Consider the following 27,771-nt stretch of genomic DNA (forward strand, 5'->3'; position numbering starts at 1 on the left):
CTATCTCTTCTTCTCTTAAATTCTTCCTTCTTGCTCTTGGTCACACTAGTTCATGTTTCCCATCTCATAAATGGTTTTATTGGTTTTCAGAAAAATATTCTTAGCTAGCTATCTAACAGTGATCCACATCAATACCAAAGTAACTAGACCTGCCTTAATTGTTTAACTGGACACTTATGATCTTCCTTATTTATGTTGGATAGTCATTTCAATTCTAGAAACCCTTTCCTTCTTGTGTTACCACCAAAGTGCAAATACTTGTTTTCAATCTTTAGAATCAACCAATAGACAACAGACAAAAGATTTAACTAGTTACAAAACAGGATATGAATGTCAGCAACCTTGATAATTCCAACAGAGGTTGGAAAGTAGAAAGACAGAAAATTTGAAAAGAAAAACATGGTAGGACTGTTTATATCCTTATTTCAAAATAAGGAGTCTGCCATGATCACTGAAGTGGAAAATGGAGCTTTAAATATACTGTTTGAAGCTACAGAGACTGGTCAGAAACACATATGAGAATAACAGTATCTCTTTTAAAAGATTGGGGGAGAGGAAACGAGGAAATGGTGTAAATAAGATAAACAGTCTTCTTATCATAACTGGAAGTCCATTGACAATGTCCATATGGAGGTAACCACAAGGACTAGAGACATGGATAAAAGTTGTTACATCTAGAAAACAAGCTACAGTTTTTACTACAAGTCTTTCTGGACTAACTGATCTTTGTTGTTATTGTTGTTGAGACGGAGTCTCACACTGTCGCCCAGGCTGGAGTGCAGTGATGTGATCTTGGCTTACTGCAACCTCCACCTCCCAGGTTTAAGCGATTCTCCTGCCTCAGCCTCCCAAGTAGCGGGAATTACAGGCACCCGCCACCACGCCTGGCTAATTTTTTTTTTGCATTTTTAGTAGAGACGGAGTTATGTTGGTCAGGCTGGTCTCGAACTCCTGACCTCGTGATCCGCCCACCTCAGCCTCCCAAAGTGCTGTGATTACAGGCGTGAGCCTCTGCGCCTGGTGACTAATTGATCTTTTAACCATATGCTGTATATTATTTTGATAAAAAAATTTTTTTCCAGAAAAAAAGATGGATGAATATTAAAAAGCAAACTAAACAAAATACATTTAATCTTAATAATACTATCATTACTAGGATGTCATTATTTAAACTTTTTATGAAAACTGCATAATATTTCAAACTGGAGCCAGATTCCTAAAACCAGCAATGACTTTTCTGTTGTAAAAGTCTATGAATGCTTTTCTTACCAATCAATTTTCAATAGTTCCATAAATACTCATTGTCTTTCACGACTGATGTTATTGCAGATGACAGCTATTTCCTGACTCAAACCTCTCACAAGCATAATCTTGTGCTGGAAATAATTTAAATGTACGGCAATAAGCTGTATCATACCATCTAATTCCCATCCCATTCAACCTGCTCCACTGTAACTCACAGACAGAAATCAATTTTAAACTATTTTTCCTAAAAGTTTTCTCAAAATATACAGAAGGTATATGAATTACGGTAAAATTCAGTGCTGGAAGGAAAAGGTATTAAGATGAAAGTACAAATCAAAGTTAAAAGAAAAATAGAGGAGGTAATAAAAGGCATAGAGAAAAATCCAAGTCCTTAAAAGAAAAAACGAATTTTTAAGGAACAGACGTAAAAAATTAACACAAAGGATAAAAGAAAATTATCCTATATAAAGCTATTCATGTTCAAGGATAAGACTAGAAATCAATGATATGTATTTATTAAAAGTTAGTTAAATACATGGGAGCAATTTCTTGAGGCAGAAAAGGATACCTTTCCTTGATAATTTACTAATAGTAAAAAGATACACACTGTAAGAACTCGTTAGTACTACTGTAAAATGAAATTTTGAGAAGGATATAGAAGGCAGAAACAATATCTCAAAGATTGTAATAAGTTGGCGGCCTTCTTTGCCTTGTTTTTTCAGATTGCTGGGGAGGAAATGCATCTAGACAGAAGAACACTATTTTGGTTCAAACTAACACTTATGAGACTCATGTCATAAGTCACCACATCCCATCAATCACTATCCTCTATAATATTCATATTAATTTAACATTTAACAAGATAGAGGCTATTCTGGGGTAAACTGGCAGGAAATACTTGATACCTTACCAGATTTACCTTATCACAGGTGCCCAGAGGATGAAACAACATTCAAAAGCTATGGAAAACGACCTATACATACAAGGTAATCATGTTGGGAATAGTGTCAGGCAGGGGAAAAACAGCGTGTCTCACAATTTGCTCAGAGCCGCTTTATTGGAAAGGCTTTGCACATATCTTTGCAAACCACAAACAAGAAAAACAAGTTATCATAAATTAGAGAAATAAAAATAAAATACATTAATATAATATTTGAAATATGAAAGATCTTGAGAAGTCATATTTGTTAGCACATTTCAGACATGACAGATAAAAGTTTGCTATTTTGAAAGAGAATGAGAAAAAAGGGTGAAAGAGATTTTATGTATTTCTTTCTTCTTCTGTCCAAAATCTGGTTCTTGTGCTTGCTATTTTGGCTGCTATCATTTAACTAAAAGTATGTAATCTTCTGAAAATCTCTGGTATAATGCTATTAAAAAATACACAGAGATAATGTTTTCACATATGTGAGATTTTCACATATTATATAATATGGAAGCCTATCATTTTCAAACTCAGGCTTCCCTTTTATAGACTGGTGTCTGCCACAAACTATTTATTTTTAAAAGATATTTCCTTTAAATATACTAGTAAACCATCAGATCACTACATTTCATAGTCTATTATATGCAACTGATAGTATCAGAACCTAGAAACTTAATTGGCAGCAGCAATGATTAAATCTAGGCATAACTAAGAAAAAAAAATTAAGTACCCAGGAAAAGGCTAAGAGAAGGTACTCTATTTGGGCATCTCTGGCACAGTTTGTCATGTCAAAATAACATTACTTTGTAAATAACATTAATTATATGTAATATTTCTGCCATACCAATGACCTAGAGATTGAATTATAACTTCTGTTAATTTTTATAAAGATAAATCCTTTCCAACCAGTATTTAGTTGATGAAGAATAGTGATCATGGAACTTGGTTCAAATAGGGTTGTCCATGAAATAAATTCATTTTTATCTTTTCTAGAATATTTTTTTCTCTCAAAAGACAAAGAAGGGACTGAGCAGCTATAAAATGTCCACTTTTCTGGTGAGTAAAACTGACAACGTTGAACAAACATACTCATTTGGAAAATAAAATGTCAGATGGAAGACGTTTCTTGTGTAAGATGAGGCTAAATACAAATATCACAATATTCACATTGTTAATGCACAGATTAGGTGTAACCTAATAAAGGCTGAATGATTTCATGCCCTGAAACTATGTACGGAAAGAATCTTGACTGAGTCTGTAGCACCACCCTGTCACTATCAAATAAAATAATAAATGAACACTCACTAGATCTAAAAGCTCAGTTGCTGCAGTAAATAGTCATTGACAGAAAATGTATCAGTCATGTATTTAGCTCATAAATTACTAAAGACAAAACACTCAAAAAACCTTGGAAAAACATCTGTAAGATGTGACATGCTATGAAAACACAGAAAGGACATTTCCTTGTTGCCATACAGCACATCTGTGTTCTTTAAAACATAGCATCCACTCTGAGTTATCAGGATAAAAACTGTTCTCAAAGGTCCAGAAGTTGCTGAATGACACACCTGACTTTAGATCACTGCAATGAATAGATTCTGAGGTTCCTGCCCAGAGTCATAATTCTAAACTATTGTTAACCAAGATAATGCCACTACCACACCAGAAAAGGTGCTCCTGACTGAACTGTAATACAAGTAGCAGCAAGCACAGTCACTCAAGGGCCACTGGACTAGGAAGAGTAATCAGGGGTTACTGTTAAATCTTTTCACAATTTATTTCTGATGCCCTTCCTTATCCTCAGCTCACAAGTTTCAATAAGCAGAGGTAAAGAAATGTTTCCATAAAGTTAGGGCAAGGTAACTTATTACTGAAAGAGGAAGTTACTTGAGGAGTAAGTTAACATTATGAAGAAAATAGTCTTTAATGAAACACATCAACTAAATTAAATACTGTGACACTTAATTACATCCTTTACACCAACCTAAAAATCTAACCAACAAGATTTTATTTTCAAATGATACTTTTGTCCACCAGTCATTATTCCCAAAGAATAATTCTGACATTCAAAATCTTTCTTGGAATTGATTTGTAATAACTAAGCACAGTTAAAATTTCCAGTCCTCTGAGGTAATTATTTGGAATCTGCAAAAAACAAAGTAGAAACAATTCTCTGTATGATACAGAGAAATGCTAAATGATTAATGATTAACTCAATGATTTAAAATGTTTCATTTGTAAATGTAAAGAATTTCTAAATCTATTCTTTCAGAAAAGCAATAATGAAAGAATGGAGAAATCATGCCTGACATAACAAGGAGATAGTTGGGTTTGATACAAGTAAGACTATATAGTAACTGAAATTTAGAAATCAGCAAATGTTTTCTTCTAGCATACTTCCTTTTGGTCTTTGAATCAATCATTTGCTGAGAACTTACAATTTATCTGGTTTTGTCTGTTTTCTACCATTTCCCCATTTCTCTTTCAAGAATTATCTTTTTTCTCCATTGATTAGATTTTTCTGGGTTAAACTGACTAATTTCACATCCAAACATTTAAAAAGTAATGTTACCTCATTAATTCCATATTAAAATGAAACAAAATATAAAAATCTTAACTTCCGTACAAATTATGAACTCAATCTCAAAAAATCTCTCAGGTTCTCATACAAGGACAACTTTATTGGTCAAGAATCAATATTCAGGCCGGGCGTGGCTGAGGCGGGTGGACCACGAGGTCAAGAGATCATGACCATCCTGGCCAACACGGTGAAACCCCGTCTCTACTAAAAATACAAAAATTAGCTGGGTGTGGTGGTGCACGCCTGTAGTCCCAGCTACTTGGGAGGCTGAGACAGGAGAATTGCTTGAACCCGGGAGGCGGAGGTTGCAGTGAGCCGAGATCGCGCCACTGCACTCCAGCCTGGCTATAGGACAAGATTCCCTTTCAAAAGAAATGAATTAATATTCATAGGTTTGACATTATTTCTCTCGAAACTTTAATAATAAGGAACGAACATATCTTTAAAATTTATTACTTAAAAGTGGTTAGACTATTTAACCTTGCAGAATATATGTCAAGTATCTTGCTATCTTGAAAGATACCTCACAAACTAAAATCTGAGGATTTTCTCAACTGGCAACTTTAGGAGATAAAACTGAGCTAGAAATCTAGTCTACTGGATCCAAGGATGTTCAAAAGAGTACACCAAATCTGTCATGTCATGTCAGCTTGTTTTATTACCTCTATGTTTCCTGAAAGTAGACTTACAAAAGATGATCTGGTATGGCAATAATATATACATTGACATGTATGCCAAGCCAGGAATAAATTCTTTTTCATTTCAAGATGAATGAATATACAAAATATATATATATACACACATATACATGTATATATACGTGTGTGTGTGTGTGTGTGTGTATTTGTCATAAGCAACAGACCTCTGTGAGTATTTTAATAGTCTTCAGGAAGATAAACTCTACACTATATATAATTCATTAAAATTTAACATTAGTCTCAGTATACAAAATCAATGTGCAAAAATCACAAGCATTCCTATACACCAATAACAGACAAACAGAGAGCCAAATCATGAGTGAACTCCCATTCACAATTGCTTCAAACAGAATAAAATACCTAGGAATCCAACTTACGAGGGATGTGAAGGACCTCTTCAAGGAGAACTACAAACCATTGCTCAACTAAATAAAAGAGGAGACAAACAAATGGAAAACATTCCATGCTCATGGATAGGAAGAATCAATATTGTGAAAATGGCCATACTGCCCAAGGTAATTTATAGATTCAATGCCATCCCCATCAAGCTAACAATGACTTTCTCCACAGAATTGGAAAAAACTACTTTAAAGCTCATATGGAACCAAAAAAGAGCCTGTACTGCCAAAACAATCCTAAGCAAAAAGAACAAAGCTGGAGACATCATGCTACCTGACTTCAAACTATAATACAAGGCTACAGTAACCCAAACAGCATGGTACTGGTACCAAAACACCATGGCATTGGTACCAAAACAGAGAGATAGACCAATGGAACAGAACAGAGGCCTCAGAAGTAATACTACACATCTACAACCATCTGATCTTTGACAAACCTGACAAAAACAAGAAATGGGGAAAGGATTCCCTATTTAACAAATGGTGCTGGGAAAACTGGCTAGCCATATGTAGAAAGCTGAAACTGGACCCCTTCCTTATACCTTATATGAAAATTAATTCAAGATGGATTAAAGACTTAAATGTTAGATCTAAAACCATACAAACCCTAGAAGAAAACCTAGGCAATACCATTCAGGACATGGGCATGGGCAAGGACTTCATGACTAAAACACCAAAAGCAATGGCAACAAAAGCCAAAATTGACAAATGGGATCTAATTAAACTAAAGAGCTTCTGCACAGCAAAAGAAACTGCCATCAGAGTGAACAGGCAACCTACAGAATTGGAGAATATTCTTGCAATCTACCCATCTGACAAAGGGCTAATATGCAGAATCTACAAAGAACTTAAACAAATTTACAAGAAAAAAATCAAACAACCTCATCAAAAAGTGGGCCAAGGATATGAATAGACACTTTTCAAAAGAAGACATTTATGCAGCTAACAGACATATGAAAAAATGCTCATCATCACTGGTCATCAGAAAAATGCAAACCAAAACCACAATGAGTCACACCAGTTAGAATGGTGATATTAAAAAATCTGGAAACAACAGGTGCTAGAGAGGATGTGGAGAAATAGGAACACTTTTACACTGTTGGTGGGAGTGTAAATTAGTTCAATCATTATGGAAGACACTGTGGTGATTCCTCAAGGATTTAGAACTAGAAATATCATTTGACCCAGCGATCTCATTACTGGGTATATACCCAAAGGATTATAAATCATGCTACTACAAAGACACATGCACACGTATGTTTATTGCGGCACTATTCACAATAGCAAAGACTTGGAACCAACCCAAATGAACACCAATGATAGACTGGATTAAGAAAACGTGACACATATACACCATGGAATACTATGCAGCCATAAAAATGGATGAGTTAATGTCCTTTGTAGGGACATGGATGAAGCTGGAAACCATCATTCTCAGCAAACAATCGCAAGGACAGAAAACCAAACACCGCACGTTCTCACTCATAGGTGGGAAATGAACAATGAGAACACTTGGACACAGGGTGGGGAACATCACACACTGGGGCCTGTTGTGGGGTGGGGGGATGGGGGAGGAATAGCATTAGGAGAAATACCTAATGTAAATGACAAATTAATGGGTGCAGCAAACCAACATGGCACATGTATACATATGTAAACAAACCTGCATGTTGTGCACATGTATCCTAGAACTTAAAGTATAATAATAAAAAATAAAAATAAAAAATTTAACATTAACCAACATTTTAGTATCCATAGTATGATAAAAAGATAATCCTAAACACTTCAAATACCCAACAAGTTTTTTAAAATTTCAAAATGGACTGAATTATGCTCAGCATAGCTCTAGTGTTAGGTGTATTTTATTATTTTTGTGATGCTTTAAAAACTAGTAATTCATATTAGGCTTACATAATAACTCTTTAGAATGTTTAACTGGTTCATTTTCTAACTACATGTAATGAAACAGCATATATTGCATTGAGAAAGCTGAAAAATGACCACTAATTATGTCAGGGCCACCAGTTTTAACTTAATCTCTTTAATGCTGGTGTCTCTCCTCAGAATATGAGTAACTAACAAAGCTGCTGTAACATGTCTATTTCATACCTTCCTACATTGCCTTTTGGCTCTGTTTCATAATTAGAGAACCTAATCCAGAAAAAAAAAATTGGTTTAAAAAATGTCCTCAAAATGCATACCATAAAACTTTATCATAAAACACCTTTATAAACCTAAGTCAAATTGTATGTTCCCATTTACTGCGTATCTTTTTAGATAGCATCTTATATGATATAATGGATACCAATCCTATGTTTGTTTTCATGAAACTTTAATATACATTCTTTGATGTGCTCATTGTAAGAAATCTAAGAAGGAGACAGAGTATCTATAATCAAGTCTGTTTTACTGAGGCCCCAAATATATTTCTTATAATGGTTATCATAATGATGTTATTTGGTATCTTATATCTATAATGAAAAAAATTTATTAAAAGTTATTGACCATTAAAATGTTGTTTCAGATTATTTTTTAAATTTGAACGTATTCCTTGGCTTACCTGTTGCATGCAACAAACTAGCTTCTACTCTGTGGGGAATTCTTGATGGAATTTTCATAGAAGCACGAATCTGGTAAAAACTAAAGTAAAATAAATAAGGAAGTTATTTCAAAACATATTTAAAAATATGCAATGCCCCAACTTCCACATTTGTATCCGTATTAAAATAATAAAGTTGGCCTAATTATATCAGTCTCTCATAACATTTACTATTGTTGGAAAAAAAAATCAGACTTACATATCAAATATAAGCATGGCATAAAACCAACAGAGAAACCCAGTATATATAAAGATAAATGAAGGAAACAGATACAATACATATAATATTTCTTACTTTGTATGTGATAGCAACCTGTGGAAATAGAAAAGCATCTAAGAACTTCATTGTTTCATTTGGCTCATTCTTTTCTTTTATAAAATAAAAAGATAATTACTTATAATGTAATTTTGAGAAAATATAAGATCCATTATACATAGTTTTTAAAAACTAGACTCTATAAATGACAAAATGAAGATATCAGTTGGTTTAAAGAATTCTGTTTTTCTTTTTCAAGGTCAGAGCTATGTGTTTATGTACTTTTACTTATTTATTCTAAAAGATTTTTGAAATAGCATACATATATTTAAAAATCTACCAAACATTAGTAATAACTTTAAGAAAAAGATGATTATGAGGTAAAAACTATAATATGACTGTCTTATAACATCATCACACTACAAATTTGTGTATGTAATGGAGGATACATACACCTATACACACAAAATTACCAAAAGTTCAATCAACATTATAAATTAGGGATAAGTTTAGATATATACTGAGGAGGTGAATATTTAATGTTTGTTTTTCTTCAATAATATCCTAGAGAGTAGTTTCAGATATTAAATTTGCAAATAATGCAAAGATTAAAAATATAAATATATTAATTACTATTATTCTAGGAAGGTGTCATCTTGGAAAGGATATATCATCAGATCGCAAAGAGTAAATGAAAGGTCAGTCAAATTTGGAACATTAAAAGTCACAATATGGCTTTAAAGGGGCATGAGAAAACTCCATAAAGTTAGATGACTTAAGATTAAGATGAGGACTGCTTGAAAACATGAGAAAACTGTGAAAAAAAATCGAAGCGGAATCAGCGGGAACCTTGAAACCAGGGGAAAGCAAAGTTTTCTAGGAACTCTTCAACTTCCCATGTCGAGGGTTTTGACTAAAGATCAAGCAAAATATTGCTATTTTAAAATATATAGGTATACGATATAAAAGCAAATTAATACTAAACAGTAGTACATGCTTCAATTTAAACTTCCTCCACATAGAGACCATGTCTTATTCATAGCGTACATTCACAATCCTTGGTTTACACACAGTTAAGTGTTCAATATGTGTTTGCCAAAATTTGGAGACACTTAAACAAAAGTCTGCATTTATCTGGCATCATTTTTCACAGAAATAGAAAATACAATACAATACTAAAATTTGTATGGGACCACAAAATACTGTGAATAGTCAAAGCAATCTTGAGCAAAAAGAACAAAGTGGCCAGACATGGTGGCTCACGCCTGTAATTCCAACACTTTGGGAGGCCAAGGCAGGTGGATCACTTGAGGTCAGGAGTTCAAGACCTGCCTGGCCAACATGGTGAAACCCCATCTCTACTAAAAAGACAAAAAATTAGCCAGGCCTGGTGGCATGTGCCTGTGGTCCCAGCTACTAGGGAGGCTGAGGCATGAGAATTGCTTGAATCTAGGAGGTAGAGTTTGCAGTGAGCTGAGATCACACCACTGTACTAACAGCCTGAGAGACAGAGTGAGACTCTGACTCAAAAAAAAAAAAAAAAAAAAACTAAAAGGGTCACACTCCCTGAGTTCAAAATAATATATTTCCAAGCAATTGTAATCAAAACAGCATGGTACCAGCATAAAAACAAACACATCAACCAATGCAACAGGACAGAATTCCAGAAATAAACCCACCCATTTATTGTCAGTTTGTTTTTGACAAAGGTGCCAAGAATACACAATGAAGAAAGGACAGTTTCTTCAATAAATGGTGTGGGGAAAAGTGGATATCCTCAGGCAGAAGAGTGAAATTAGATCCTTATCTCATACCATATACAAAATCGACTCAAATGGATTAAAGATTTATACATAAGACCTGAAACTGTAAAAACCACTAGAAGAAAACACAAGGGGAAAGCTCCATCACATTGTTCTGAGCTATGATTTCTTGGATATAACCCCAAAAGCATAGGCAACAAAAGCAAACATAGACAAATAAGATTATGCCAAATTAAAAAGCTTCTGCAGAGCAAAAGAAACAACAGAGTGAAGAAACAACCCACAGATTGGGAAAAAAATGTTTAAATATTTGCAAACCATACATCTGATAAGGAACTAATATCCAAAATACATAAGGAATTCAAACAACTCAACTTCAAGAAAACAAATAACCAAATTAAAAAATGGGCAAAGTGCATGAATAAACATTTCTCAAAAGAAGACATATGAATGGCTAACAGATATGTAAAAAATGCTCAACATCTCCATTTCTCAGGGAAATGCAAATCAATACCATAAGAATCACCCACATCCGTCAGAATGGCTATTATCAAAAAGAAAACAGAAAAGATAGTGTTGGTGAGGATGTGGAGAAAAAGGAACCATTGCACACTATTGGTGAGAATGTAAATTAGCACAGCCATTATGGAAAACATTATAGAGGTTCCTCAAAAAACTAAAAATAGAGTTACCATATGATCCAGCAATTCCACTACTGGCTATATATTTAAAGAACTGGAATCAGTATATTAGAAAGATACCTGCCCTCCCATGTTCACTACAGCATTATTCACAATAGCTAAGATAATGGAAGCAACCTTAGTGTTTATCAATGGATGACTAGATAATGAATAGCAAAAGTAGTATATATATACAACAGAATACTACACATAACCTTAAAAAATAAGAAAATTCTGTCATTTGCAACAACATGAATGAACCTGGAGGGCATTATGCGAAGTGAAATAAGCCAGGCACAGAAAGACAAATAATGTATAATGTCACTTATATGTAGAATCTAAAAATCTTGAACTCATAGAAGTAGAGAATAGAATGATATTTACCAGAAGCTGGGAGTTGGGGGTTGGGAAAAGAGGAGATGTTAGTCAAAGAGTACAAAGTTGCAGTTGGACAGGAGTAGTAAGTTTTAGTGATCTATTGCACTGCATGGTGACCACAGTTAATAATAATGTATTGTATATCTCAGAATTCCTAAAAGAATAGATTTAAAATGTTCTCACCACAAAAAAAGTAGGTGAGGTGATAAATATGTTAATTAGCTTGATTTAATACATATATCCAAACATTACATTGTACTCCATATATACAATTTTTAAATTGTCAAAAAATTTTTTAAAATATGAAAAGAGAGCCAACTCTCTGTTAGAATGTACCAGGGAAAGCCCATTCTATATTAACCATTTTGAGCGAAGAAACCTGTTGGGAACAGGCCTCCCAAAATCTGGCCATTAAACTGGCTCCAAAACTGGCCATTAACAAAATCTCTGCAGCAATGTGACATGTGATGGCCATAACACCCACACTGGAAGGTTGTGGGTTTACCAGAATGAGGGCAAGAAACACCTGGCCCACCCAGGGTGGAAAACTGCTTAAAGGCGTTCTTACACCACAAACAATAGCATGAGCGATCTGTGCCTTAAGGACATGCTCCTGCTGCAGATAACTAGCCCAACCCATCCCTTTATTTCGGCCCATCCCTTTGTTTCCCATAAGGGATACTTTTAGTTAATCTAATATCTATAGAAACAATGCTAATGACTGGCTTGCTGTTAATAAATACGTGGGTAAATCTTTGTTCGGGGCTCTCAGCTCTGAAGGCTGTGAGAACCCTGATTTCCCACTCCACACCTCTATATTTCTGTGTGTGTGTCTTTAATTCCTCTAGCACTGCTGGGTTAGGGTCTCCCCGACCGAGCTGGTCTTGGCAAGTGGCGTCCATCATGGGGGCTTGAATCCAGGTAGAAGGGTCACTGGAGCAACGGTTGGAGAACGTGGAACGAAGCTGGAGGACACTCGAGTACTCTTAAAGCCATCCCATGGTGAGTAAGAAGGGGAGCTCGGAAGCAACAGGGTAACAATGGCACAAGTGTGGGCTCTGGTTCGTTCCACCTTGGAACATTTTCACACTAATGATGAGGAGGAAGGAGAGTACAACGAAGTAAAAGAAGAGGTTACAGAGCAGGTTTGTTTGCCAGCTAAAGCAGCAAAGGAGGGAGAGGTTCATGTCTACCCTTCTGCATCCCCTCATTATTATTTTAAAGAAAAAGAGTGGCCTGACCCTCCAGATCTTTCTTTTCCAGAGGACACTGGGCGAAAAGTAGTTGCCCCAGTGACTGTTCGAGCAGCGCCTCAAATGACCGCTCTTAGTTTTATTCAGGCAGGAATTCAGCAAGCTAGATGAGAGGGTGATTTAGAGGCTTGGCAGTTCCCTGTTAGAATACACCCCCCACAGATCAACAGGGAAATATTATAGCTACATTTGAGCCTTTTCCTTTTAAATTCGGGAAAGCACATTTAGTTGATTATATCAAGGCCTGCGATGGTATCGGAGGTAATCTGCATAAGGCTACTCTGCTAGCACAGACAATAGCAGGACTGAGTGGATAAAGGAAATACTCCATTTCCTGGAGCTTGTCTTAACTGTGGGAAGCATGGTCATACTAAAAAAGAATGTAGAAAAAATCAGCGAGTCAGGCTGCCAGATAGGTGAAAAAAGAAAACTGCTGAGTCTGAAATATGTCCAAAATGTAAAAAAGGAAAACATTGGGCTAATCAATGTCACAATGGGAACCCGATTTCGGGAAACGCCATGAGGGGCCCGTCCTGGACCCCATTCCAAACTGGGGCATTTCCAGCTCAGACCATTCCCTCACCCCTGTACAATGTCTGTCCTCCACCACAGCTGGTAGTGCTGCAGCAGTAGATTTATGCTGCACAAAAGCTGTGAGCCTTCTGCCTGGGGAACCCCTGCAAAAGGTCCCAATAGGAGTCTGTGGACCCTTGCCAGCGGGGACGACAGGATTACTTCTAGGCAGGTCTTGTTTAAATTTAAAAGGGGTACAAATACATACAGGAGTCATTGATTCAGATTACGATGGGGAAATTCAAATTGTTGTATCTACTTCTGTTCCCTGGAAAGCAGAGCCAGGAGTGAGAATAGCACAGCTCCTGATTGTGCCATATGTGGGAATGGGAAAAAGTGAAACTAAACAAACAGGAGGATTTGGAAGCACAAATAAACAAGGCAAAGGCAGCTTACTGGGTAAATCAAATTACTGATAAACGTCATACCTGTGAAATAACTATTCAGGGAAAGAAATTTAAAGGTTTGGTAGACACAGGAGTGGACATTTCAGTCGTTTCTCTACAGCACTGACTGTCCACGTGGCCAATTCAACCTGCTCAATTTAACATAGTTGGAATTGGTAAAGCCCCTGAAGTATATCAAAGTGGTTATATTTTGCATTGTGAAGGGCCCGATGGACAACCTGGGACTATTCAACCAATTATAACTTCTGTACCTATACATTTATGGAGGAGAGATTTATTACAACAATGAGGAGCACAAGTTCTAATTCCAGAACAATTATATAGCCCTCAAAGTCAACATATGATGCATGAAATGGGGTATGTCCCTGATATGGGACTAGAAAAAAATCTGCAAGGTTGGAAAACCTGTCACAATGAGTAATTTAATGGTACCTATGATAGCGGTGATCACCACTGCCATGAGTATTCCTTCAACAAGGGCTGACACAGAGAACAATTATCCTTATTGGGCATATTTATCAATCTTGGTTGGTAATAATGCCTTAATGTAATCACTCTATGATGCAGTTACACATGCTTTCTGATCTCAGTATTTACAATAAATCTGCTCCTATAATCAAGGCATTCCACCCTCAAAAACCTTTCTGTAAACAAAATTGAACCTGGCCAGAAAAAAATGAACTTACTTGTTTAGAAAGATTGAATTGCAGAACAGGCAGAGGTGCTGCACAACGATTCCTATGGAATCATTATTGATTGATCCCCTAAGGGGATGTTTAGCTTGAATTGCACCTCTCAGTCTGCGTGCCACAGTCACACTATGTTCAGATGGTCTGAACAAAACAGTCAGATGGTAGAAATGATAAGAAGTATGGCAAGAGTTCCTACTATCTGGAATCATGGCGGTATAGTGGCACCTCAATCTCAAATTATATGGCCTGTTGTAGAAGCTAAACATTAAGGATTTGTGGAAACTATTAATGGCTCTTAATAAGATCAAAATTTGGGAAAGAATAAAAAAAGCATCTAGAAGGACACTCTACAAACTTGTCTTTGGATATTGCAAAATTAAAAGAACAAATATTTAAAGCATCCCAGGCACACCTGACCTTAATGCCAGGAACTGGAGTGCTTGAAGGAGCTGCAGACAGATTAGCAGCTAGTAACCCATTAAAATGGATAAAAACACTTGGAAGCTCTGTGATTTCAATGATGATCGTGCTTTTAATCTGTGTTGTTTGTCTCTGTATAGTCTGCAGATGCAGATCCTGACTCCCACAAGTAGCTCACCGTGACAAAGCTGCCTTTGCTTTTATCGCTTTGCAAATCAAATAAGAGGGACATGTTGGGAAGAGCCCCCCCCCCACCCCCCTCAGAATCTGGCCATTAAACTGGCCCCAAAACTGGCCATAAACAAAATCTCTGCAGCATTGTGACATGTTCATGATGGCTGTAACGCCCATGCTGGAAGGTTGTGGGTTTACTGGAATGAGGGCAAGGAACATCCGGCCCACCCAGGGTGGAAAACCGCTTAAAAGTGTTCTTAAACCACAAACAATAGCATGAGCAATCCATGCCTTAAGGACATGTTCCTGCTGCAGATAACTAGCCAAACCCATTCCTTTATTTTGGCCCATCCCTTTGTTTCCCATAACGGATACTTTTAGTTAATCTAATATCTATAGAAACAATGCTAATGACTGGCTTGCTGTTAATAAACACGTGGGTAAATCTTTGTTTGGGGCTCTCAGCTCTGAAGGCTGTGAGATCCCTGATTTCCCACTCCACACCTCTGTATTTTTGTGTGTGTCTTTAATTCCTCTAGCGCCGTTAGGGTTAGGGTCTCCCTGACCGAGCTGGTCTTGGCAGAAACCGTATCTAAATATTCCATACCAATGGTCAACAGCTTTCTTAAAGGGCTTGACAATAAAAACATTTTTACTCTGTGGGCCACAGTCTCTGTTGTGACTACTCATTCCTGCTGCTGAGCAAAAGCAGCCATAAACAAAGTAAGTAAATGGGCGTGGCTGGGTTTGGTCCAGTAATAAGCCAGATTTGGTCCAAAGGCTGCAGTTTTTCCATCCCTGTTTATGTATTCCCACAATTAGCACCATGATAGTATCTCACCTAACATTAGATGAAAAAATATGTCTTTAGTTAAAGAATATGCACACTATGATTTGCTTTCTAATTAGATTTTCTGGTAATTATAATTTTAAAATAGAACATGGAAGGATAAAAAACAGAAAAAGTAAAATGCTTTTAAAGCAGCCTATCATAAAATGTGTGATCACTGATTCTGCAGAATGTTATAAGATGCTATGTCAATAAAGTGTTAAAAATTTTTTTAATCTCCACATTTAATGTATACTACTAGAACATCATATAGTAATTTACATTCCCTGAATACCATTTGTTCATCACTTATTGAAGATCTATGTGATAGGTGTTAGAAATACAGCAAAAGAAACACTAAAAGCAAATATACACATTATTTTAAATAAAGTTCATCTGATATTTATGAAAGCAGTCTACTACTGTAAATACATTTTTAATTAAAATTATTGCTACTTTAAAAGATATAAAATTTTTTAGATAAATAAATTTTTTTCTTTTATTCTTTCTCTTATTGAGACAGGTCTCACTCTGTTACCCAGGCTGAAGTACAGTGGTGCAACCATGGCTCACTGCAGCCTCGACTTCCTGGGCTTAAGCAATCCTCCTGTCTCAGCCTCCCGAGTAGCTCGAACCCACAGGTGTACCAGGTTATCTTTTTTTCTTTTTTTTGAGACAGAGACTAACTCTGTCACCCAGGCTGGAGTGTAGTGGCATGATCTCTGCTCAATGCAACTGTACCACCCAGGTTCAAGCAATTCTCATGCCTCAGCCCCTGGAGTAGCTGGGATTACAGGCATGTGCCACCAAGCCTGGCTAATTTTTGTATTTTTAGCAGAGACAGGGTTTCCCCATATTGGCCAGGCTAGTCTCAAACTCCTGATCTGAAGTGATCTGCCTGCCTCCCTCCCAAAGCGCTGGGATTATAGGCGTGAGCCACTGCAGCCAGCCCAAAAATTTAAAATGTGGATAAGTTAGCTATTTTTAAAAACAAAATATGAAGTAAGAGATAAAAAAATTCAAAAATCAAAGAATAAAACACTTCCATTTTAAGAGCTGTGGTGGGCTAGGTTATTCAGAACAACCTCTTGCTAAAATACAATGTCAGGTAAAGTATAAAAAGTATATCTGTAAAATTACTGAAAAGCTGACAAGATAGTATGGAATTACCAAGGAAAATTTAAAGGAAGGCAAAATTATAGTGAATTAGGCAAAGCAATTAAGCTGCTTTTGTTCTGGGGCCATCTGTTGATATATTCCAGAAAACCTTAACTGAGAAGAAAATTGAGATGAAAAAGACCAATCAACCAATAGAAAGATGAAAAAAAGGTATGATTAAACAGTTTACAGAAAAAGAAATGCAAATGACTCTAAATATGCAAAAAGAGTTCAATTTCACTTATAATTTTAAAAACTATAAATTTCCACTACAAAAATATATCCATTCTCAACTATCAGACTGACAGAAATCCAACAATTTAACAAAATATAGTCAGTCTTCATTCAACAACAGGAATACATTCTGAGAAAGGCATCCTTAGATTGATTTCGCCACTGTGCGAACAATATAGTGTACTTACACAAACCTGCTGGTTATACTACACACATAGACTATATCATACAGCCCATTGCTGCTAAGCTACAAATCTGCAGCATATGTTACTGTACTGCATACTGCAGGCAATTATAACACAATAGTAGGTATCTGTGTATCTAAACATAGAAAAAGTAATGTATTGCACTATGAGGTTACCAAAGCTACTACCATCAAGAGGTGATGGGAATTTTCCACCTCCATTATAATCTTATTGGACTCCTGTCATATTTGCGGTCTGTCACTGACCAAAATGTAGTTAAAAGGCACATGGGTGTAATATGGTGGCAAGCATATGGGCAAACGGGAATTCTACCACAGCACTAGTGAGATCAAAAAATGGCACAACCCCATATGGAATGTAATTTGGCAAAAAAAAGAGCAAAAACAAGTGTCATTTACCCTTTGCCTTAACATCCCACTTTTAAGAAGATATCCCAAAGATAATCTGGCAAAAATACTAAATGATATATGCAGATTGTAGTATTAATTGCAATAGCAACTGCAATATTGTAGTATTAACTGCAATGGGAAAATGGAAGACAAAAACAAAATGTCCAACAGGAGACTCGTTGAATAAACTATGGTACAACTATACAATCGTGTAAAATGCAGTTGTAACAGGGAATGTGAAAGATCTCTTAGATTTTTGTAAATTTAAATTTGGTGGTTTAATCTAAAGGTTTGATTATATACTTCCTATAGCACTGTATCAAAGGACATATAATGTCTGGCTGTCTCTTTTTTTGTGTGATATGATGGATTCAGGTGTTACCACCCGAATACTAATCACTCACACTTAGAGAAGTGACCTCTAAGATATACTTTTAAACAACAAAAGCAGGGTACAGAGTGTATGTATCCTATGCTACCTTTGTGTAAGATGGAAGGGTATGACTATATATTTATTTGCCTCTATTTTCAAAAGAAAAAAATAAAAGGATATACCAAAAACTAATAAAAATAAAATGGTTACCTATGAGATGAGGAGAAAGAAGGGACAGAGATCAAAACAAGATCTATCTCAATATAGTGGACTTTACAGAGTTTTGACTTTGGACCCATGTAAATTTTTTATATAATTACAAAACAAAGAAAACGTTAATCCCTAAACAACCCTAAAACAAATAAACTTTATGTGTATCTACTTGATTGCAATTCCACAGAGAATTACTTCAAGTGATTTTTAAAACACAGTATTTTGACTGCTTATTCCTCATGGGATATATCTTGGCAAAAAAAAAAAAAAACCATGAAGAAATTTTAAATATTTATGGTCTTGGTGGTAATGTCGTTAGTATTATTTTGAAACTATTCTATATAGAAATGTCCACACACATACATAAAGTAAGTAATGATCTACATTACTAGGAACCAAGATTTTTGCTATAAGTAAAAAGAGACACAAACATAAAATTAAAAAAGTAAAATCCTTGTAAACTTAAACTGGAATTGGAAATATCAGTATACATTAATGATGTATTTTCCTTATAAAAATGTATTTGTGGTGGAGCATGGTGACTCATGCCTGTAATCCCAGCACTTTGGGAGGCCAAGGCAGGTGGATCACGAGGTCAGGAGCACGAGACCAGCCTGGCCAACATGGTGACACCCCATCTCTACTAAAAATACAAAAATTAGCCAGGTGTGGTAGTGGGCACCTGTTATCCCAGCTACTCGGGAGGCTGAGGCAGGAGAATCACTTGAACCCAGGAGACAGAGGTTGCAGTGAGCTGAGACGGCGCCAATGCACTCCGGCCTGGGTGACAGAGTGAGACTCCATCTCAAAAAAAAAAAAAGTATTTGCTAATGCTGTTAACTGAAAGGACTTAGAAGAAATGACCCCAAAATGTGTACCTTTAGTATATGCATTATGATTTCTAAGTACTATTTCCTAATAAAAGGAACCAGGGCTCCTTGGCTGACTCCAGATCTGGATCAAAGAATGTACAAGAGTCTGCAACACCTAATTATAATAGAAAACAAGAAAACTATCAAACACTGCTTAGACTGTCCTGTGGGAAATTCAGAGAAACCAACCTGAAGGGCTCCCTCTAAGCATCAGAAAGGATAGTGACACAATATTTTCTTTCTTTTTTGAGACAGGGTCTTACATTGCCACCCAGACTGGAGTACAGTGGCGCGATCTCAGCTTACAGCAATCTCCACCTCTGAGTCTCAAGCGATTCTCCCGTCTCAGCCTCCAGAGTAGCTGGGATTATAGGTGCGTGCCACCGGCTAATTTTTGCATTTTTAGTAGAGACGGGTTTTCACAATGTTGGCCAGGCTGGTCTCAAACTCCTGACCTCAGGTGATCCACCTGCCTCGGCCTCCCAAAGTGCTGGGATAACAGATGTGAGCCACCGCACCCAGCTGACAGTGACACAATATTATCAGCAAATATGTTGAAAATCCATGACTTCATATTGGCACAAAACAAAAAGTGATTATATGTGTAATATGGTACGGCAACAACAAAATATTCTGAATACAAGTAACTAAGGAGAAATAATAAAACATTTATTATGTATTTTCTGTGTAAACTATATGTCAGAATAACCAAATAGTTAATGAGGCAAAATTCTTCACAGAATTCCAGCTAATAAATGCATAAGGAATAACAGAATTTGGATATCTCCATTTTTTTTTTTGAGACAGCTTTCCTGCAAACTTCTGAAGATGTTGTTTCATTATTTCAGCATCTTAAGTAATACTAAGAAAAAGTTTGAGACCAGACTCTTATTTCTTTGTAGGTAAAATCTTTTAAAACTGAATACTTACAGAATTATTTTATTTTTTATATGTAAAAAAAGCTCTTATTGCCCAGGCTGGAGTGCAATGGTGCAATCTCAGCTCACTGCAACCTCTGCCTCCCAGGTTCAAGCAATTCTCCTGCTTCAGACTCCTGAGTAGCTGGGATTACAGGTGCCCACCACCATGCCCAGCTAATTTTTTGTATTTTTAGTAGAGATGGGGTTTCACCATGTTGGCCAGGCTGGTCTTGAACTCCTGACCTCAGGTGATCTACCCGCTTCAGCCTCTCAGAGTGCTGGGATTACAAGTGTAAGCCACCGTGCCCAGCCCTGGATATCTCCATTTTATAACCTCTAGTAAAATAATGACTCTGGGTAAAGATCATCAATGGGTACCATCAATTAAGTGCTAGGGAACTGTTTAATGGGTCCATTAGGTTGATACAACACCTGAATCGATCACATCACAAAAAAGAGAAAACCAGAAATTACATGTCCTCTGATGCAATGCAATAGGAAGTACATAGCATCACTTGAGGATTCGTCTCAAAAACAATTGGAATTTAATCAATCCTTTAGATTAAACCATCAATTTTAAATTTTGGAAAATGTAAGAGACATCCTAACCAAATGCAAGCTATGAATTTTGGGGTGAATATTGATTCAAACAAATAATTAAGAACACACTTATGAGATGACTGAGGGACTGTGTACACTAACTGGATTATTTGATATCAAGGAATTATTTTAAACATTTATTTAAGTACAATAATGATTTTACAAATATGTTGAAAACAGAAGTCCTTATCTGTTGGAGATACATACTGAAAAAACAGCTGGGGAGAACAACAGGTGAAATAGGAAGAAAAAACTTTGATAACTGAGGCTAGGTGATAGGTGTGTGCTTACTATACTTTTATGTTTGAAACTTTCCATTAAAGAAACAAAAGTTAGCTCTAGATTGGTAATGCCCTAAGAGCCTGGCAAAAGTGAATGTCCTCTTGAAGAATAAGCCTGAAATACTGGCAAAGATCAGAACATGAAACAAAAGACTATAGGAGAGCAAATGAAGAGCAGACATAGAAAATACAAAATATGAAATAATGAACATAATCACAAATAAATCAGCCATTACATTAAATATAAATGGATTAAATGTTCCACTTAAAACACAAAAAGTGCCCTAGAAAATGAAAAAGATAAATCCCATTATATGTTGTTTGCAATTAATATAGAATACAAGGAAAGAGAAAGGCTGAAAGTGAAATAATCAAAAAAGGTATATCTTATAAATATTAACTAAAAGAAAGCTGATGTTATAATACTAGACAAAATAGTTCAAAGCAAAAAGCTACTAGGATATAAACAGGGTCTTTTCATAATGATAAAAGGTTCAATTCACTAAATACAATAGTCCCACCTTACACTCAGGTGATAAACTCCAAGACCACCAGTGGAAGACTAAAACCTCAGATAGTACTGAACCTGACTGCCATCAATCAGAACATGTTTCTGGGTTCATGTCTCCCACCTACAAACTTAATAGCTTTTCCATCAATTTTTTTTTTAGATCTTGCTCAGTCATCCAGGCTAGGCTGGTGCAACCATAGCTCATCGCAGCCTTCAACTCCTGGACTCAAGCGACTCTCCCACCTCTCAGCCTCCTGAGTAGCTGGGACTACAGGCAAGCACCACCATGTCCAGCTAGCTGTTTGTTTGTTTTTATAATTTTTTTGGTAGATAGGGCCTCACCATATTGTTGCCCAGGCTGGTCTCAAGCTCCTGGGTTCAAGAGATCCTCCCACCTCAGCTTCCCAAAGTACTGGGATTATAGGCATAAGCCCACTGTACCCTGCTGTCTTTTCCATCTTAAGCACTTATCATGCACTGTGGCTATAACTTGCTATTTGAGGTGCAGCAGCAAAACTAGCATGAATTTTTTTCCTTCTTCACAACGTTACAGATAATTCATTCTTACCACAGATTTTAGCAACCTCTGCATAGGAGATTTTTTTTTTCCTAAAGTCGAGAACTTTTGACTTTTCCCTTAAGGGAAGCACTTTACAGCTTCTCTCTGGTGAATCCAAATTGCCAGCAACACTACTCTTGCACTCTTGGGCCACTATTAAATAACATAAGGGTTACCTGAAACAAGCACTGTGATACTATGACAGTTGATCTCATAACCAACACCAGGTACTAAGTGACTAATTGGCTGGTGGTATATGCAACATAGATATGCTGGACAAAAGAATGATTTTTGTCCTGAGAGGGACGAAGAGGGACGTGTATGATTTCATCCTGCTATTCAGAATGGTGTGCAATTTAAAAACTATGAATTGTTTCTAGAATTTTCCATTTAATGTTTTCAGACTGAGGTGGACTGCGGGTAACTGAAACCACAGAAAGTAAAACTACTTAAGGGAGGATTACTGTAAGTATTTTAAATTTGTAGGCATTTATTTTCAAAATATGAGATATGTCTTTTATGAACAGAAAATTATTGGACTTAAATCCTGCAAGTCTGTCTTTGAACAAGACAACTTAAATTTATGAGTTTTATAGTCAGAATGGTTTTGAATGTTTCTACTTGTCATTGTATTCTGTATTTTCTGTTTTTGCTACTACTCTCTTTTTCCATTCTTCCTTTTGCTATGTTGACTCTGGCTGATTTGTTTCTTTTTTTCAATAACCACATATAATCTCTCATTTTATCAGACAGTAACTAAAAGTTTCTCGAAAAAATGAATATATGGTATAAGTATCTACAGAAAGAATGATTATTTTTCTTGCTTTTTATGAAAGAAATTTCACAATTCCTCCATCATTCTCCTGTTCCATGTTTTATTAATAAATCTAGAGAAATAAAGCAACTCACTAATCTCTTCAAAATGGAAATTGTTTTTCAAAGAGCCTAACATTTACTTTTGTAAAATTTAGTTTTTTGACTTATTTCAATAACTTTAGCAAGTTTCAAAGCCTATTTTCTACAACTTCACTAATTCCAAGTTCTGAATTTTTACTCTCTCCCATCTTGCTCTGGAACATATCACAAGTAATCTATTCAGAATGAGTAAACAGAAAGTACATTTTCTGAGACTCTATTTTCTCATAGTATCTCCCTATTGTTACAAAAAGATAAAATACTTGGGTCACTATAACTTTCCTGCAAACTTCTGAAGATGTTGTTTCATTATTTCAGGATCTTAAGTAATACTAAGAAAAAGTTTGAGACCAGACTCTTATTTCTTTGTAGGTAAAATCTTTTAAAACTGAATACTTACAGAATTATTTAATTTTTTATATGTAAACTTTTATCCCAATATATTCTTTTAAAATCCATTCTTCAATTTTGCCAAGAAAACAACAAGCCCACTTGTTGTTTCCCCAAAAAAGGTCTTTATTAATATGAAGAAAGGTCTATACTTACTGTCTGATTATCTAGCCAATTTATTGGTTACCTCTTTGAGTACATATTGTTATTTACAGGTGGAACTCTAAGATCCATATGGATAGCCCCTGGGTTAAGTACTACTCAACCATAAGTAAATTTATCCTTATGCAAATTGTTTCATAAGTCACATATTGAAGTTACAGAGATGCAGAAAACTTTTCATTAATATAGAAACACAGTATTATATATGTAGTTAATAAATATACAAATTTGTTTCATGTTTCTTTTCCCATTGAGGTTTGCCCTGCATTTAAGTCATGTAATTTATGTTTTGATTTTCATATAGACATTTCTCATAATAACACTTAGTCCTTTAAAGCTAGTTAATTGACAGCATTAAGTAAATACTAAATCTTTTTTGGTTTTCGGTAGTAGTTTTTTTTTTTTTCACAGTTAATTTGATCTCCTCTATTTATTTATACTTTAAAAACATATGTGTTCAAAGCCAGTAATGGCAGACTGTTGGGATATTCAATTACTATTGGCCCCATCATTCACTGTTATGATCCATTATAATGATCCTTCAAAGAGTGCAGACATCCTTTCTCACCTAAAGAATGGTGAAACTAAAAACAAAATGAGTTTCCAGTTTTAAAAACAAAAAGAAGAATACACATTGGCAATTATGATTTTCACAACTATTTTTTTCATATCTCCAACATCAAATTATAAAATCTTCTAGAAAAGCAGAACTCACTAGCCTCTTAAATCCAATACCCTTGTACTCCATTTGTAAACTGCTGATTCAGACTAAATGTACCCCTATACCATAGCACAGATTAAAAAATGAGTAAAGGTCACAGCTAACATAACAAGAAATATTTATATTCCAATAGTTGACATAAATTGTTGTGAGAAAACAAATTGCAGAGTATTGAGAAGGTCTGATTCTTAAAACTGAGAAACCAATTAACTTCTTATCCAGTATTCTCAGTCCTTATCTCTTACTGAAGACAGACAATTTCAGACAGTTTTGAAGGCCTTATGAAAAATTTGAGGTAGTTTCTTGTGAGCGCCAATCACCAATGCTGAATCAGAAGTCCTCAATTCCTGAACTTTTTTTTTTCTTTTTTTTTGAGACACAATCTTGTTCTTGTCACCCAGGCTGGAGTGCAGTGGCATGATCTCAGCTCACTGCAACCTCTGCCTCCTGGGTTCAAGTGATTCTCCTGCCTCAGCCTCCCAAGTAGTTGGGACTACAGGCACCCACCACCATGGCTGGCTAATTTTTGTACTTTTAGTAGAGAGGGGGTTTCACCAGGTTGGCCAGGTTGGTCTCAAACTCCTGACCTCAGGTGATCAGCCTGCTTCGGCCTCCCAAAGTGCTGGGATCACAGGGCGTGAGCCACCACACCCGGCAAATTCATGAACTTTAAGAATACAACACATACATGACATTATAGACAAGGAATCACTTTTTTCAAAAGTTGTAATCAGTTGGAATAAAACAAAATTCAGCTGAAAATTTCTGACTCTTAGCTGATAGTCCTTTTAAATCAAACTACAAATCTTCCATAAGTTTAACAACCTCAGAATCATAAACAAAAGGGATTTAAGATAATTTTGTTAAAAACCGTGTTACAGGGTGTGGTGGCGCATGCCTGTAATCCCAGCTAATCAGGAGGCTGAGGCAGGAGAATTGCTTGATCTAGGGAGGTGGAGGTTGCGATGAGCCGAGATTGCACCACTGCACTCCAGCCTGGGCAACAAGAGCGAAACTCCATCTCAAAAAAACAAAAAACAAACAAAAAAAACTGTGTTGTATCAAACCTGGTTTACAGGGTTCTACAGAGGTTTTCCAAAAGGATTTAAGCGGCTCACACTTGTAATCCCAGCACTGTGGGAGGCCGAGGTGGGCGGATCACGAGGTCAGGAGATCGAGACCACGGTGAAACCCCGTCTCTACTAAAAATACAAAAAATTAGCCGGGCGAGGTGGCAGGCGCCTGTAGTCCCAGCTACTCGGAGAGGCTGAGGCAGGAGAATGGCGTGAACCTGGGAGGCGGAGCTTGCAGTGAGCTGAGATTGCGCCACTGCACTCCAGCCTGGGCGACAGAGTGAGACTCTGTCTCAAAAAAAAAAAAAAAAAAAAAAAAAAAAAAGGATTTAAGTTCCATGGTTTTGTGATGTTACTAAAATTTAAGAATGTAATTTCTAGGCCAGGTGCAGTCACTCACACCTGTAATCCCAGCACTTTGGGAGGCCGAGGAGGGCAGATCACCTAAGGTCAGGAGTTTGAGACCAGCCTGGCCAAGAGGGCAAAACGCAACCTCTACTAAAAGCATAACAATTAGCTGGGCGTGGTGGCAGGCACCTGTAATCCCAGCTATTCAGGAGGCTGAGACAGGCAGAACTGCTTGAACCCACAAGGTAGAGGTTGCAGTGAGCCAAGATCACGCCACTGCACTCCAGCCTGGGGAACAGAGTGATACTCCATCTTAAACACACACACACACACACAAACACACACACATATGTATATATATAATTTCTAAATCTATATCCTTACTTTTCTCCATTTCCAAATCATAATATGTTCTTTATAGTAGCTTATCTTATGACAAGGAAATGGTGGCAGTATATGATTAAGAAAAGTAGGCCGGGCGCGGTGGCTCACGCTTGTAATCCCAGCACTTTGGGAGGCCGAGGAGGGCGGATCACGAGGTCAGGAGATCGAGACCACGGTGAAACCCCGTCTCTATTAAAAATACAAAAAAATTAGCAGGGCGTGGTGGCGGGCGCCTGTAGTCCCAGCTACTCGGAGAGGCTGAGGCAGGAGAATGGCGTGAACCCGGGAGGCGGAGCTTGCAGTGAGCCGAGATCACACCACTGCACTCCTGCCTGGGTGACAGAGCAAGACTCCGTCTCAAAAAAAAAAAAAAAAAAAAAAAAAGAAAAGTAATAGTAGCTACAGGTATTCAATTAACTGTTCTATAGTAATCCAGATAAATAAAGAACAAAGTACCACTTTCAACTTCTGTCTCCAACAGTATTTTCCTCACTACTTAACTTATTAGTAGTAGCATGCTGGATTATTGACTGTTTCAACAATATGTGGAAACAAATCAAACTGATAACATTTCACTTGCAAAGTCTGATAAAAGATTAAAGCATAGCACTTTGTGAAAGTTCTTCTAAATATCTTCTAAATATTTGCTGCTTTTCAAAATGAATGAAACCCAACTCCATTCAAGACGCCATTGCTAATATTCTAAAGCTGTACTACAAATGTGGAACACAGACTGGTGCATTTTTGTGAAATGGTTGTTACCAATCTGCAGTAAAATAAAGTAAATCAACTGTATTGCAAAGCACACTATTTTAGCTGACTTTTTTTTGGTAGCAAAATTTAATGAAGAAAGCAGCATTCATTTCCATTCTGGCAACAGTGCTTCATCCTGAATCAGTCACAAACCATCTGCAGACAAGCTACTGAGAATAGCACTGACCTAAAGCATTTTAGAAAAAGATACTTTAACAATTTTGCAATCATCTCCAAACAAAGAAAAAATTTCCCCCACTTTAAAACCTAATTGAAATTTACTACAACCACAATTTAATTCCATCCTCTTATCCTTTATGCCAATGAGAACAGGTGTTCAAATAGCAATGTTTCTGTATCTATTTAAAGGGCAATATTTCCTTCTCCTTTGGAGTCCTCTTGACAAATGTATTTTGAATGAAGTTATTGGGAAGTCTATTATCTTGTAATTAGATACTCCTAATATAATACAAATCTTAAGAGAATTTATATTACTCATTTATAAGACATACATCATATTTAATAGCATCATATTTATGATCAGTGCTTTACAATTTTGACTTCATTTTCAGAGTTTAAAAATCCACTCTATTAAACAAAATGATAGAATAGAGTAAAATTAAAATAAAACTAGTTTTTCTTTAGATTGTTAGTATCTGAGCTTTCTGTTTACCATTAGGGCAAAACAATGTAATTATAGTAAAAATTAATTATCATGTAAATACGTTAGTAATCTGTTTATTCCTTTCTGAAGGCAAGCACAGATTTTTTAAAATAACTTTTTTTAACATTGACTAACCTATTACACCCAATAAGTCTAAGCAAAAATACAATTTTC

General features: G+C 36.2%; 1 protein-coding gene across 12 annotated transcripts in view; it reads right to left on the reverse strand.

Annotated features, from left to right (window-relative positions):
• FAM135A (family with sequence similarity 135 member A) overlaps window positions 1-27,771 on the reverse strand; it is a 151,844-nt gene that overhangs the window by 107,170 nt on the left and 16,903 nt on the right. For all 12 annotated transcript variants that reach the window (XM_030809400.1, XM_030809395.1, XM_030809393.1 and 9 more), the window contains one exon: window positions 8,408-8,487. In XM_030809400.1, coding sequence (XP_030665260.1) covers window positions 8,408-8,487 — 80 coding nt within the window. The remainder of the gene's footprint in view (window positions 1-8,407; window positions 8,488-27,771) is intronic.

The sequence above is a fragment of the Nomascus leucogenys genome, chromosome 3 (genome assembly GCF_006542625.1).
Source record: "Nomascus leucogenys isolate Asia chromosome 3, Asia_NLE_v1, whole genome shotgun sequence".
NCBI lineage: Eukaryota > Metazoa > Chordata > Mammalia > Primates > Hylobatidae > Nomascus > Nomascus leucogenys.